The following is a 13705-nucleotide window of genomic DNA, read 5'->3' as shown; positions in this document are numbered from 1 at the left end:
AGGGACCGATATTTTCTTTCATTAGGGTTATACTAGGGATAATATCTGGCTTGTCTGTATCGTATCTAAGCCATAATCTCTCAATCATTCGTGCGGCCAGCCAGAACTAAAGCGCAGCACCAATAATTGGTCCTAAATCCGGGTTAGCTGTAGGTATTGACATCGTGAATAAATCGCCTTGCGCTTTGGGTCTTACCTTAGTGGCAACAAAGCAGGTATCGTCCTAACCATAATATAACTCTTCCGATATGTCACAACGGCTCTTCTCCTTTCGGCAGGACTCACAAGTACCAATCTGCCGGGCCATAGTCATGCGCTTCTTGGATTGCTCGTTGTACTTTTACCTCTGGTTGCCGGAAACTCGGAATACTGTTTGACCCGGTCCGCGGGCCAATCGCTCCACATTGGAAGATGACGCCGCTGCTTGCCTGTGCTGCCGGCGGCGTGCCTGGACAACTTGGACTTGAAGATCGACTGGCACATTATGTTTGCCTTTCAGTGATGTCGGGGTGGGTGACAATGTGGTGGACTGCTGAGCTTTTGGTATCTAGAGTCTTAGCTTTTGCTGTCTATTGTCCGAGCATTTCTTCTAACATGGGACTGTGAGTTCTCGATAGTTTCATCTGTCAAACAAAACCTATCTTCTCGGGGCCCTATTGGGTGAAAGGCGGCTGATACGATGTGGCGGTTCTGGTGTATTTTATAAGATGAGCGGTGAGCTATATTGTGATGATCTTAAGATAAATCGAGGCCATGGGCCGGTGAGATCTATGGAGATGCGATTACACGACTGACTGAGAAGCAGTTTTATAGACACTCGCCCTTGTTGGATTCCCACTGATAAGCGGCCAGTTGGCGCAATGGTAGCGTGTGGCTCTCCTACTAAGGGATTGCAAAGCCGAGGTTGTGGGTTCGAGTCCCATGCTGGTCGAATATTTTTTAGCACCTTCCCCCTTGCGACAAATTTGGAATCCACAAATCTCCTTTCTACCGGAGTTTACAGAAGTCCAGCAAAACAATCCCCCTGTCCTCCGAACACATCACATTAGGTAACTTAAAATGGTTCTTCTCGGCTGCCATCCACCCAACCCTCAATTTCTGCAGCTACCACTGTCATACCCCTCGCGCTTATCATCGTCATATTGGAGACGTGTGTTTCAAGATTGGGTTGCTCATTCATCAAGGCTGGGTTGGATGTTGCCAAAGTGTGGAGAAAGCAATAGCCCCTTTTGTGGATCCCACACCTGTGTTGCCATGGAGACACATTGCATTGCACCAAAGTTCCACAGCCCTTTAGGTGACAAGATAGTTCCTGAAGTATCAAAGAGGTTTTACATGTCAGACTTATTTCCAATTTACGCTATGAACAAGAAATGAAAGTAAGATATATGTCATCGTATCCACCACCACCACCACTTTTTCTCACTTATCCATCATCCATCGCAAACTCTTGATCTCTGCTCAGTCCTTCTTCTTCTCTGGCTTCTGGGCGTACACAATCCTGATCGGAAACAAGGGATGGCAGTTCTTGTTTCTCATCTGCTTACGGAAGTGAGCCAGGAAAGCGTGGATCTCCACCACGGACCAGCCCATGACTTCTCCAAAAATGTAGAGCACCATGCCTGTTATCTTGTTAGTTTCTGGTTTTCGTTTCATCAGGCATGGTGGGTAGCAAACGAACCTTCCAAGTCCTGCTCAATAGCCAAATGACTATACTGCCCAATCTCCTTCAGCTTCGGGTCCTTCGGGAATCCCGTCATCGGCACCTGTTGCCATCAAGGTCAGCCTACATCCGCCGTACACCTCCTAAACAGAACTCACCTTGATATCCTTCACAGTTATGTTAACAAACCCAGCCTTCTCAATGCCTCTCCTCTGCACGTCCTCCTCAATAGGGAAAAACGTCCTCCCAAACTTCTTCTTGGCCTCCTTGAAAACTTTGGTCCACGTCCCCATCGGCGAGTCCTCCGTCACCGTCCCATCTTCCGAGTACAGATTTGCATCCGCCTCAAAACTCTCAATCCACCCCCCCGGCTTCGTCGCCGCATAAGCCTGCTCAAAAATCGCATCCCAGTCCGGAATCGAGCCGAACAAATACCTCATGTGCACAAAGTCAAAGGAATTTTCCCTGAACGTCCACGGCAGCGTCGCGTCCTCGATCTCGAATCTCACATTGGGGGGCACCCACGAGGGTTGCACAGGGGAGATGTCCGTCCCCGTCACCTCCAGGTTGGGGTGCAGGTCCGCAAAGTCACTGCCATCATCAGCACCGGAGAAAGAAAAAGGGGGAAGAGAAAAACAAACATGGCCCACAAGCCCCCTCCAGTGCCCACGTCCAAAACCTTGCTAATCTTCCCCGCGTCAATCGGCGCCAGATACAACCTCCCCTCCAGCACAAGCGTCAGGCAGTGGTGAATGATATCCTGGCTCTGCAGCTGCTTGTCATCGTTCGGGCCCCAGTACTCGGCGTTGGTCTTGTCGCTGTGGAACGTCCGGCCGTTGATGTTGCGGTATTCAAATATACTCGAGGACAGGCTCGCGGTGGAACTCAGAATGCTGTCAAGGACCGAGTCGCTGTCGTCTTCAACGGGCTATTCCTCCCCCCCCCAAAAACCTCATTAGTCCCGCGCGCTTTGAAACAAGTAGGGTGTTTATAAGGGGGAAAGATACGTGCTGAGTCCAGTGCTCCCCATTCAGCGGATCAAGCGCATCATCCAAATTCCTCGGCGAACCCGCCCCAGATTTGGGTGAGCTCTTCCCCGACAATTTCCCCTCCGGCGCCGGGGATGGGGAAGCAGCTGGTGGTGATGGCGCCGATTTTGCGGTGGTGGTGACAGGTGGAGCGTCGTCGGTGGAGGCCATCGTGGAAAATCGGTCGCGGGAGCCAAAATGGTTTCTGTCGATCAATCAATCCCCCACTTTCACTCAGCTCAAAAGCAAAAAGTCCGTGACAAGTGAAGCCGTTTGTCTTGGCCCTGTGGTCTAGACGTTGAGACACAAAGAACACGCGGGCGCGCAATGTGGAGCACCCAACAAGTGTGCTGTTCGTGGGAGAAGTTGGGGCGAAAAGGAATTGGGACAAAAGTCAAGAACGCGGGGGGGACGGGGAACAAGAAGTACCACAGCTGGGGAAAATTGGCCCGGGAGGGTTCCGTCCGTCGTGGGTTTTCTTGGACGGTTGAACCAACAGCACCACACCGCCCACCCGGTGTCCAGGGTTTGACAGCAAACTATTTCATTGCTGTCCTGCAGAGAGAGAGAGGAAAAAGACGCATGGGCGAGGGCAGGTTCTGGAAGGGGGTTAGCGCGGCCCAAGCTGCTGGGAATGGAAAGGGTGTTGTGTCGTGCCGTGCTACCCCATGATCTTCTTTGTTCGTTCCCGGCTGACGATCCATTCAATTGGGAATGCTTATGAATCGCGAATCTTCAATGAGAAAAACGAGAGAGGAAAACATCAATGGCTTGACAATCGTTACTCGTCTTCTATCCACGCAGCTCAGCTAGCCCAGTCCCCGCCAAACCCCGAAATCCTTTACACCCGGCGAGCTGCGGATTTCTTTCTCTGGTGGTGCACTGACAAACCGCTGAAGAAGTCACAGTCGCATCCCTCTGCAGCATCCCCCAGGGCTCCGAACCCGATTGGTGGCCCCCGGAGAACTATCTGCAGTAGGAATGGCGCCACTATGCAGCGACAGCAAGGTAAGGTAAGGTAAACCACCACGTTGCGTTCATCCACCGATTTCCACTTCGAACCGAAATCCTTCATGTAAAAGAGAAAAGTTTTACCCACACATTCTCCCGAACCCGAACTCGAGTTCCTCCTCCAGGAAAACCTGTCTTTCATAATTGAAGTGCATATCCGATACTAATTAGCTGACTCCGACCAGCCCCCAAAGCAGAAAGCGCCACCCCCTCTTCTCTCCTAAAAGAACACACCAACACCAAGGAGAGAGCAAGAATCCGGACAGTTGGCTGCATCACCCCCACACCGACAGACCGCACCGAATCGCTCCGTCCATCCCCCCCGTCTGCCTTCCTCTTTGAACCCTATTGCGGAAGGTCATGCAGTGCTACATAAGACCTTGCTAGAGCCCCCCAGAAAACACCGAGAGCAACAAATATCACATCACCGGCCTGGAAAACATTGCCATGATGTGTCCCTCGGTCGTAACCGGGGTTCCATACACGGCGGCTTTGTCCAAATGCTCGAAATATCAAAACATTGTCCAGTTCGCTGAGGACTAGGACTATGATAATAAAAATATTAAACAGACAAAATCGGTGTAAGATATGCAATGTATAAACCAACACAAACATTGACAATAGAGGCAGTGACTCAAACAACAACAACAACACATAGAAGAACAGTCCATGATCAAGGCACCCAGGGTATCCCAATTCCATCCAATGCACCGGCCATCCCAAATCCCTTTCACCCGCACCAACAAAAGAAACACGGCATGACTTTTCTCTACCCAACAACAGGTGACATCCCCGTCTTCCCCCACAATTTACTCCTTTCTTTTGCTTCCCTCACGCCCGCTGTTGATTCAGCCTGCCCACTTGATGTCGTAGAAAAATACCTGGTGCTCCCCGTCTTGGGCGTCGTAGTAGGCGGCGCTGCAAGCGGGCTGGCCACATCCTCGGCTTCACCAGCAATAATCTCCTCTGTGATCATAGGTGTATTGGCTCCAGTGCGGATTTGGTTATTTGTGGCAACAATGGTGTCCTCCTCCGTGTCGTGCTCGTCAATCCTAGCCATCAGCCCCAGCCCTTCACCGCTGTGGTGGCTGCTGGCTGAACTCCCCGTCGTCATGCTGTCGGCTGAACTGCCTGGGAGCAGTGGACTCGCTTTCCTCCATGCGGCTGGCTTGAGCGTGTTGTCGCTGGCAGCTTCTGATTCTTCGGCGATGGATTCAAATAGCGGCAGGCTTGGCAGCTGGGGCGCAGAATTTGGTACACCAGCCGCGCTGCTGGCGCCATTGCGCATGGTAGGTGTGCTTGCCATGCTTGGAGACAGACTCCCGACGAGCTTGGGCGCAAGCGGTGACATGTCCGCCACCATGGCAGATGCCAATCCGATGGCAACTGGGGTTGTTGGCGTAACCGGTGGGGGAGAGGTTGCCGTCTGTGGTCTGGCAATGGGCGGCGAGTTAGTACGGCCCACGGTGCTCGCCAGACGGCGGATGCGTGATCCAAGGGAGCTCGAGCTCGCTGGGGCGGCCAAGTTGTTCATGCTTGGCTTTCGCTTCTGTTGCAAACCCGAGAGTTTGGGGGTATCGGTGCCCACCCGGGTGGTCTCCCTTGACTTCTCCTTCCTTGCTGCATCTTTATTTCCTAGCGGCTTCACCTTGGACGCGATGACTTCAAACTGCTTGAGCATGGTGGCGTTCTCAATAATCTCTTCCATCGTGACCTTGAGATTGGCATCGGCGCCTGGGATGTTGGCTTTGGGAAGCTCCCGGTTCAACTGCTGCATCATTTGCGACGCCGGGATCAGACTGCCCCAGAGATCGTAAAATGAGGCATTGTGTACCTGATCCTCCGGCACTCCGAGCGCAAGAGGATTCAAAATCGTCGACCATGTATTGGAAACCGCCGTCCTAATGAGCGTGATCTGTTCTTGGCTGAGGGAGTTGATCAGATTCAAGCTGTCGGCTTCCGAGCTCTGGCTAGAAGCTGACTCGCTCGGTGTCAGGGGAATTCGCCTCATCATATTGCGGTACTGATACCCCTGTGGTATCAGCTCTTGCGTGAGGTTGGCATTGGTGAGCATGGTGATGTTGGTTGCCAGCATGCGGAGAGCGTGGTCGGCAAACGCTTCCGGGATCCGCTCAGAGCAGTACGAAATGGATATTTCAACTCGGCCAGGGGGTCGAACCACGGATCTCACAAAGAGATCTGGAATGTCCTGGGCTCTGGACTCGTTGATGGTGAATTTGCATGACGCTGCACCAAGATGAAATGACTTGGGCTCATTGGGCAGGATGGCGGTATCCTCATACTGATGTCGAACAACCGTGCTGAAACGTGTCCAGTATGGCCATGGTGTGCACTTTTCGATCAGAAAAAGAGTCCCGAGGTTCTCAAATGGCACGCCGGCACCGTGCTGGGCTTGGACGTATTGAAGCAAACTCATGGGCGTCAATGAGGCGTCGGGAAACTGAATACGAATGGGGATCGTATTGACGGTGGGGCCCATCACACCAGCAACAGATACATTCCCAGGTAGCCGCACATGTCGCCCATCGATCAGTTCTCCAAAAACGACATCGGACGTTGCCGAGAGCTTGGCAAGCGTCATACCCCAAGCTGCCTTGAGGACTGTCTCGAATGAGATACCGAGACTTGAAAGGGGTCCCAGAGACAGCATGGGGTTTCGAATTGTCTTGACGTGGGTAGACATCTGGTAGGGCTGAGAATGGGCAACAACCTGTGTCATCACAGCGCCCTCTAGTAACGCTCGCCAGTACTCCTCCGCACCCGGGCCTTGGGCCATGGAGAGCTGGGCAGTCCGCAGGAAATCGCAATAACTTGGCCTTTTGGGTGCCGGTTGAGATCCATCGTAAAGTCGCTTGAGGTCCTTGACCAACAAGGCCACGGACAAGTCATCATATTGAGCCTTGGTGAGCCTCAGAATTAGAACCGACTGCTTGCTCCCGTCCAAAAACATGAATTTTGTCATTGGTGTTTCAAACTTGGTGCCAGAGGACTGGTCCTTTTTGACAATCTTCTCCAACATGGTGGCAAGCCTCCAGGTCGGGCAGTAATGACGACGGAACTCGATGTCGGGATTCTTGAGAACAGCCTGGTACACTCGACGATTATATGGGACAAATACAGTGCGTAGAATTGGATGAATGCTGATCAAGGTTTTGCAGGCTGTTTCCAACTTCTTGGAGTCCACCGCGCCGATGAAGTTGAACGTCAAGTAATTGATGTTGGATCGTCCACGCAGCATACCCGTCTCAATGTACCTGATCTGAACAGACGAGGCTTCGGCTGCATCGGCAATCGAGCTTGGGTCCACTCCAATCTTGGGCGCAATAACCTTCTCAATGAAGACTTCCTTGATAGCGTTCGATGATTGGGCAGTTGGTGAAGGGTTGGGAACCGGGGTTTGGCTGGGGGTTGGTGGTGGCGCAGGCGAATTTGATGCTGTGGGAACCGGTGGTGGCGGAGAGGTGGGTGCTTGCGGAACGGGTAGGCTCTGAGGACTTGCAGTCTCCGCAACGGTCTTGCTGAGTTCAGCCAAGGTGGCATTTTGAAGTACTTTGGCGATCGAAAGTGAAATGCCCTCGCGGCGGCAAGCGGCTACTAGTTGCCCAGCCATGATCACATCGCCTCCAAGTCCAAAGAAGGTATCCAAAGCCGTGATCTTGGAATCTTCCATGCCCAAAACCCTTGCCCACAACAATCTCATTTTCTCCTCACTTTCTGTCGGTGGCAGTGGCTTCAGCATGGCCAGTCTCGCTTCGGTAGAGAAGGCGCAAATGCTGAACAGTTCCTCTTTGGTCATCCCAGTGATCATTTTCTGTAGACGTCGTCGGTTGACCTTGAGAGACGGCGTGACCGGGAGATGCTTGACGGGTATGAAGACCGAGGGCAGCATGCATGGGGGCGGTCGGTTCTCCAGTCCAGCCTGAACCAGCTGCTTCACCGTAGTCAACTGCTCCTGGGTGGCAGGGCTCAGCGAGCTAAGGCTTTCATCCACCTCAATGCGATCACCAAACTCCACAAATGCAGCTAAAATGGTGTCGGATTTCGGTCCTCGGAATGCCACAATATCCACGATAACGTCCATGCCGCGACCCAGGCAACGTCGAAGATACTGCTCGATCTCTGTAACGTTGATCGTTTTGCCGTCAAGGTCAATATCCTCCCTCTGACTAGAGATAAACTCCATAAGACCACCCTCGGTGTATCTGGCGCGGTGACCAGTCTTGAAGTAGCGGGCCTTGCCTCCGGTAGTTCCGAGGGGCGACATCGGGCTCACAGTGGATTCCCTGTTTGGGTAGGAGAAGCCCAGCGTTGGTCCCTCCACAACAAGCTCTCCAACAGCACCAACCGGAACACGCTTCTTGTGGTCTTCTGGGTTAACAATGAGGAGGTTTCCGCTGAAAGGTCGCCCGATGCTGCGTAGATGATGTGTTCCCATGGCTTCGAGGAAGGCAATCCCGAGAGGACAACAGTCCTGTGGCCCATAGGCCAGCACGACGTTGACCTTCCCATGCCAAATGTTGTACGTGTCATCGTCGAGGCTTCGTGTCCGGAAACAAACAACTTTGAGAGAAGGCAGAAGGGTCGGATCCAGTTTCCTCGACAGCAGAGGCGTCATGTAACTCCAGTTGACCTGCATGCGGTTGACGGCCGCACCAAAATCCTGTAGCTTCTCAGCAGCCGATGGTATGCAAACACAAGCGCCATAGACCAGCGTTGTGAAAATCTCGGTAATACAAATGTCGACATTGAAGGACGATAGCTGCATGACGCGACTGAGTGGTGTGATTCGAGCAGCAGGGCCTTGGCCAACCAAAGCGGTAGCCAGGGCAGAGTGGCTGAAGGTGACCCCCCGGGCCTCGCTGGTTGATGTAGGAACGAAAAGGACACAGGCAGCGTCTGTCGGGGCGGCCATCGAGGTCAGCGATCCTAGGTTATCTGGAATTGCCCCCATGAGCTCAGAGGTAACGACAACTACTTGATCAAAAAGGTTGCTGAGAACAGGGGCCGCAAGTTCAGACGAAACAGCAACCCTCGAGTTGGTGAGCCGTTCAAAAATCGGCTGGATGATACCAAGCTCGAGCGAATCCACGGGAACGAATGCAGCACCGGCCCTAAGAGCGTTAGCAAGATGAAAGTCAGTGGATCAGGATGCAAGAAACTCACTTGAGGACGGCCAGCATAGCGACAGGAGCAAGCTTGCATTTGTCCATCACCACAGGAACCACGGAATGAGGCCCAACCCCTGCATCCACCAAGTGATGAGCGAGCTTGGTCGCCTCTTCCTCCAGTTGCAGATATGTGTATGAGCCATCCCAGGAACATATGGCCTGCGATGAGGGCTGCATCTCCGCCTGCCTCGAGATCAACTCATGCACAACCGTGTCAGTGAGTGTCTCGGTTAACTGGGGAGATTCGGCATCCCAAGCCAGGATTTGGGCGAGGTCTCTGTCGGTGAAGAGGTCAACGAGGCCGATTGAGCTGTTGGGTGTTGCCAAAATAGCCCGGATGGCCTTGCCAAAGGTGCTGGCAACGTTGATCGACTGCTCTGGTGACATGATTCGTTGACCAATATCGACAAACAGCTTTCCGCCAGTGAATCGTGTATTTACGACGACATCTGTGTCGAATGTCTGCTGCAGTGTTATCGGTTTCAACTCGAAGCTCGTTCTTGTCGTAAACTTGCTGTTCAACCCAGCCGGTTCTTCTGTGAAAGTTAAACAAGAGTTATATAAACGCTCACCACCCTTGGCGCCCATGGCATGTTGCAACTCAGCCATGGTGAAATTCTGATGAAGCAGGGTCGCCTGGAGCTCCTCCTCAACCTTTTGAAGGGCGTGAATCACCGGGCCATATGTTAAAAGTTCGAAGGTGCAGGCAACTGTGTTCGCGAAGGACCCCACTGCGTGTCTCATTCCAACATTTGCCTCGTCACGCCCAGCTGTTTGGAAGCCAAAGCAAACTTGATTGGAGCCTGTAAAGCACCGTAGGAGCAGTCCCCAAGCGAGACGAAGTACTGCAGCGGCAGAAATCTTGTGAGTCCGAGTGAAGTTGGCCAACTCGTACGAAGTGATGTCAAGCTCCAGACCAGCGTTAACAAACTTCTGCTCTTCAGGAAGAACAGTGAGCCGCGGAAACATGCAGGGGGTGACCCCAGTCAGTTTCTCACGCCAGTATTTGAGACTGCTTTCTTGCCGGACATTTTTGAGGAAAAAAAGGTAATCGGGATATTGAAACTGCTCTGGTTCCATGATGGCCCTCTCGGTGGCGTACACTCGTCGCAAGTCATGAAGCAGAAGGTGAATGCTGATGGACTGTTGACCGGGTCAGTATCAGGCCATGGCCGGCACTTGAATGGGTGCCCAAACTCACATCACAAAGAGCAGTGCTGATATCCAGCTTCACCAAAGTCCTTGTGGGCGCCTTGCAGACTGTCAGCCTGTGGAGAGGTTTGCTATCTGAAGGTCGGAGGTTAGGGAGGTTGCTGAGCTCGTACACTGGATCTTCAGCGGGCGCTGTGTCGATGAATAACATTTCAGGAGACGCTCGGCGCAGTATCACCTTGTCCCAGAGGCCTGTTTCGCTGACGCTCTCGGTAAACACGGTCCTCAGTGCCGCATGTCTCATGGTGACTTGTTGCCAGGCTGTGCATATCCTCGAAATATCGATGGGGTCACCATTAGGGGACGCAAACTCGTAAATTGCATGAACATAGCACGTATCGGGTCTCAAGGCCTGGCTGATCAGGATGCTCTGCTGGACAGCGGTGACTGGGTAAATGGTCTCGACATCGCGGACGCTGGGAAGGTTGAGTGTCAAGAGCCGTTCCTTGTTAAACGTTTGCAAGCCCTCATATGTAACATCTAGATGCGGCACGTCGGTCAAGGTCAGTTCCTGCGGGTGGTACCTGAGTCGTCCAATAGCCTCCAGCAACAGATGCTCGTAGTTGTGTATCCACTGTGATATCCGAGTCTGGTCTGTGGAATGTTTGCTGTAGAGAAATTTCACCCTCGCCATCCCTTGATCGACCACAGCGTCAACCTCAAAAATTGCAATGCGGCCCACGTCGGCTCCAATATCGGAGGTTCTTGAGCCCAGTGACCGGCCGGGAATCGGAAGTTGCTCTAGGACGCCATCATCCCTTTCCAGATGCTGCATAGAACCGGCGTAACGAAATATGATCTCAAATGGCCAGTCGTTAGCGACGATATCGGCCTTGTTGTAGTGGTAGAAGCGCGACCCAAAGTACTGTACCCCTCGTCCTGGAATATTTCTTCTTGTATCTTTCAGGTGGCGAAGAACCGTGATGAAGTCGTCCCCGCTCTCGACCTTTTGGCCAATGGGGCAAAGGGAACTGACCCACCCCACTGTCTCGGAGATATCGACATCAGGGTTTAGGGGGTCTCTCCCGTGCTCTTGGTTCCAAATGGCTGGCACAGATCGGTCGTGGAAGGTCTGGGCGAAAGACAGCATGAGGGCGGCAAGGTAAATGTCAACGGAATCTGTCTGGAATACTTGGTTGCATGACGTTTGGAGTATCGAGGTAAGTTCGTGGCTAAGCGAGAAGCCGACCTCGACAGCATCGCCATATGTGTTGGCGGCATCTTGGAGGCCCCAATAGGCATAATCGCCGGGTTGGACTGGGAAGGGGAGCAGCTCCCTTGGGTCCGGGCCACTGGCGTCAGCTTTCTGCATGTCAACCCACTTGTGGAATGGCATTGACCTTTGTGACAGCAGACTACCGTTCACGAGGAGCTCGTCCAAATCATGGATAATGGTGCGCCAGGATGGAACATCGACCGCAAGGTGGTGGGCGGCCAAGTAAATCCACTGCTGCTCATCCTGGGTTGTGAAGCAGTCAACTGCAAACACCGGTCCTGTCTCGACGTTGATGGATATTTGCGTCTTGGCGATAATTTCCTCGGCTTCCTTCTCGGATCGGATGGTGTTTTGAGATATCGTGTATGAGCCCGGCACCTCGGGCAGCGCCCTTTGCACCCACCCATGCAATCCCCGGCCGAAGCGCGCGCGGAGCATGGGGTGGTGCCCAACGATTGCCTCGACCGCGGCGGAGATATCGACAAAGTTGAAGTGTTTCTTGAACCGCAAGAGGAAGCTCTGGTTGTAGCGGTAGCTCCCTTCAATGCCAACTCTCCGCTTGAGATCACCGCCCATCGAGGTCTGGAAGTACAAGTGCTGCATTGGTGATAGATCAAAAACGTCCGATGTCTCCTCATCCCATTTGTGAGCCAGCCCGCCCCGGGTTGCTGCAATGGCTGCCAACTCGGACAGTGTTGTTGATCCGAGGGCTTCGGAAGCGTGGATATATATGGACTCATGTTTGCATCGAGCAGCGAGTTCCATAGCTGTCATCTCATCCCCGCCCAATTGCGAGAAGGAGAAATTGACGCCAATCTGACTCTGTGGGACATCCAGTATTTTGCTGACCAGCCTCTGCAGTGTCTTTTCCATGCCCGATTCTGGGGCTTGCAATGTTTCTTGAAGCTCCAAGCTGAGAGCCTGGTGGTGGACATCCTCATTGATGTTCTGGGCCCATGTTCGCAACCGTCTCTCGTCCACGTCGCCAGAGTCTGTCATGGGCATTCCGTCCAACACAATCCACAAGTCTGGCACGGCGTCGGGCTCCAGAGTCGACTCGGCTGCTTGCCGTAAGTTGGCAACCTGGGTACCGGCAAAGAGGGCGTGTGACTGTGGAATGAGGTCGATCGGCGAGGAATCTGTCTTCTCTTTCTGCATGGAAGCGAGGGTGAGAAGAGCCACCAGCTTGCCCTCCAACAACCCAGCTTTTGGCCTTACCGTGGCCATCCTCCCAATCTCTGGTTGTATCCCAAGCGCTTGTTCGAGTTCCGTTCTCTGCTTCCCCACTGTCACCGAACTGGCCTGGCTCGCCTGGCTTGGCTTGCGCGAATGAGCCCCGCCATCATCTTGCGCCATAATATTGTTGTGGCTGTCGACGTCAGGAAGGGCAAAAAATGGGGCATCGTCGAGTTCATTGTCGATGTTTCGCGCTGGCGTGGTGCATGGCGTTATGCATGTCTGTAACTCGGCGAGGGTCGAACATCGAAGAATGTCGTCCACAGCAATATCCATCCCAGCATCCAGGCAAGCCTGTCTTAGCGCAGAGGCGCTCTGTTCGTCACCTCCCAACTCTCTGAAGGAGGCCTGTATCCGCAGTGTTGCCGTGTCGATTCCCAAGACCTGAGCAACCACGCTGAGCAAACGCGCTTCGAGGGGTTCGTCTTCGAGCATTAACCAGGAAGTCGAGGCATCGATGCGCGGAGGGGCAAACCTCTGGGGGGAGGCCATGCTGACAAGCAGCGCCTGGGACGGTATAAACACGGACAGAGAAAGCGGCAAATGGGTATCTCAAACAAAGGAGAAGAGTTGGAGGGTCGTCAGGCGCTGGGCCGCATGGGGCACAGCAGGAGGTTGGCTTGACGCTCTCGAAGTGGTTTGGTTGCACATCAGCAACACCTCTTTCGGGTATCGGGATGGCAGCCTGGGGTCGGAGAGAGCTGCGGGAAGGCGGGGGAGGAGCGAAAAGACCAGCAAGCAACAAGCAAGCAAGCAAGCAAGCAGGCAGGCAAGCACAAGGCGAGAGAGGGAGACGTGAGTGTGGTCGAGATGTATCGGCGACGTTGGCCGCAGAGTCGCATGTGTGAAATGATTTTTGCTGCTGAAAGCTTGCGTACGTGTGGGCTGTGGTCTGGAGAGCACCACACAACCGCGCCGCTTGTTGCAACCTTGGCACAGCGACGATGGATGCCGCAGGGGACGAAACTGAGCACCACGGTGGGCGTGCCAGGGAGCCTTGCGACCTTCCCCGTCATCAGGACAAGCAGCCCAATCACGACGGGGGCATGCTGAGCTCAGCCTCTGGGCTACATGACCCCCTTTGGGCGATCGCCAGATCCGGGCTGGAAGCCGGCACACCAAGAGAGTGCATGCACGGAGCTAGATGGGT

The 13705-nt window shown here is 53.5% G+C and overlaps 2 protein-coding genes across 2 annotated transcripts, besides 1 other annotated feature; both read right to left on the bottom strand.

Annotated features, from left to right (window-relative positions):
- Positions 1-846: 846 nt before the first annotated feature.
- Positions 847-931, top strand: a tRNA (tRNA-Arg).
- Positions 932-1461: 530 nt separating this feature from the next.
- On the bottom strand, positions 1462-2862 carry PODANS_5_1060 (uncharacterized protein; the record flags this gene model as incomplete). The annotated part of the gene is made up of 5 exons (XM_001904196.1): positions 1462-1622; positions 1682-1766; positions 1822-2254; positions 2305-2591; positions 2671-2862. The coding sequence occupies 5 exons, from the start codon at positions 2860-2862 to the stop codon at positions 1462-1464; spliced, it is 1158 nt and encodes a 385-aa protein (XP_001904231.1).
- Positions 2863-4471: 1609 nt separating this feature from the next.
- Positions 4472-13047, bottom strand: PODANS_5_1070 (uncharacterized protein; the record flags this gene model as incomplete). The annotated part of the gene is made up of 3 exons (XM_001904195.1): positions 4472-8834; positions 8887-10034; positions 10093-13047. 3 exons carry the CDS (start codon positions 13045-13047, stop codon positions 4472-4474), a joined length of 8466 nt encoding a protein of 2821 aa, XP_001904230.1.
- Between the last annotated feature and the right edge of the window lie 658 nt (positions 13048-13705).

The sequence above is a fragment of the Podospora anserina genome, chromosome 5, assembly GCF_000226545.1.
Source record: "Podospora anserina S mat+ genomic DNA chromosome 5, supercontig 1".
NCBI classification, from domain to species: domain Eukaryota; kingdom Fungi; phylum Ascomycota; class Sordariomycetes; order Sordariales; family Podosporaceae; genus Podospora; species Podospora anserina.
This window is presented reverse-complemented; position numbering and strand designations above follow the sequence as displayed.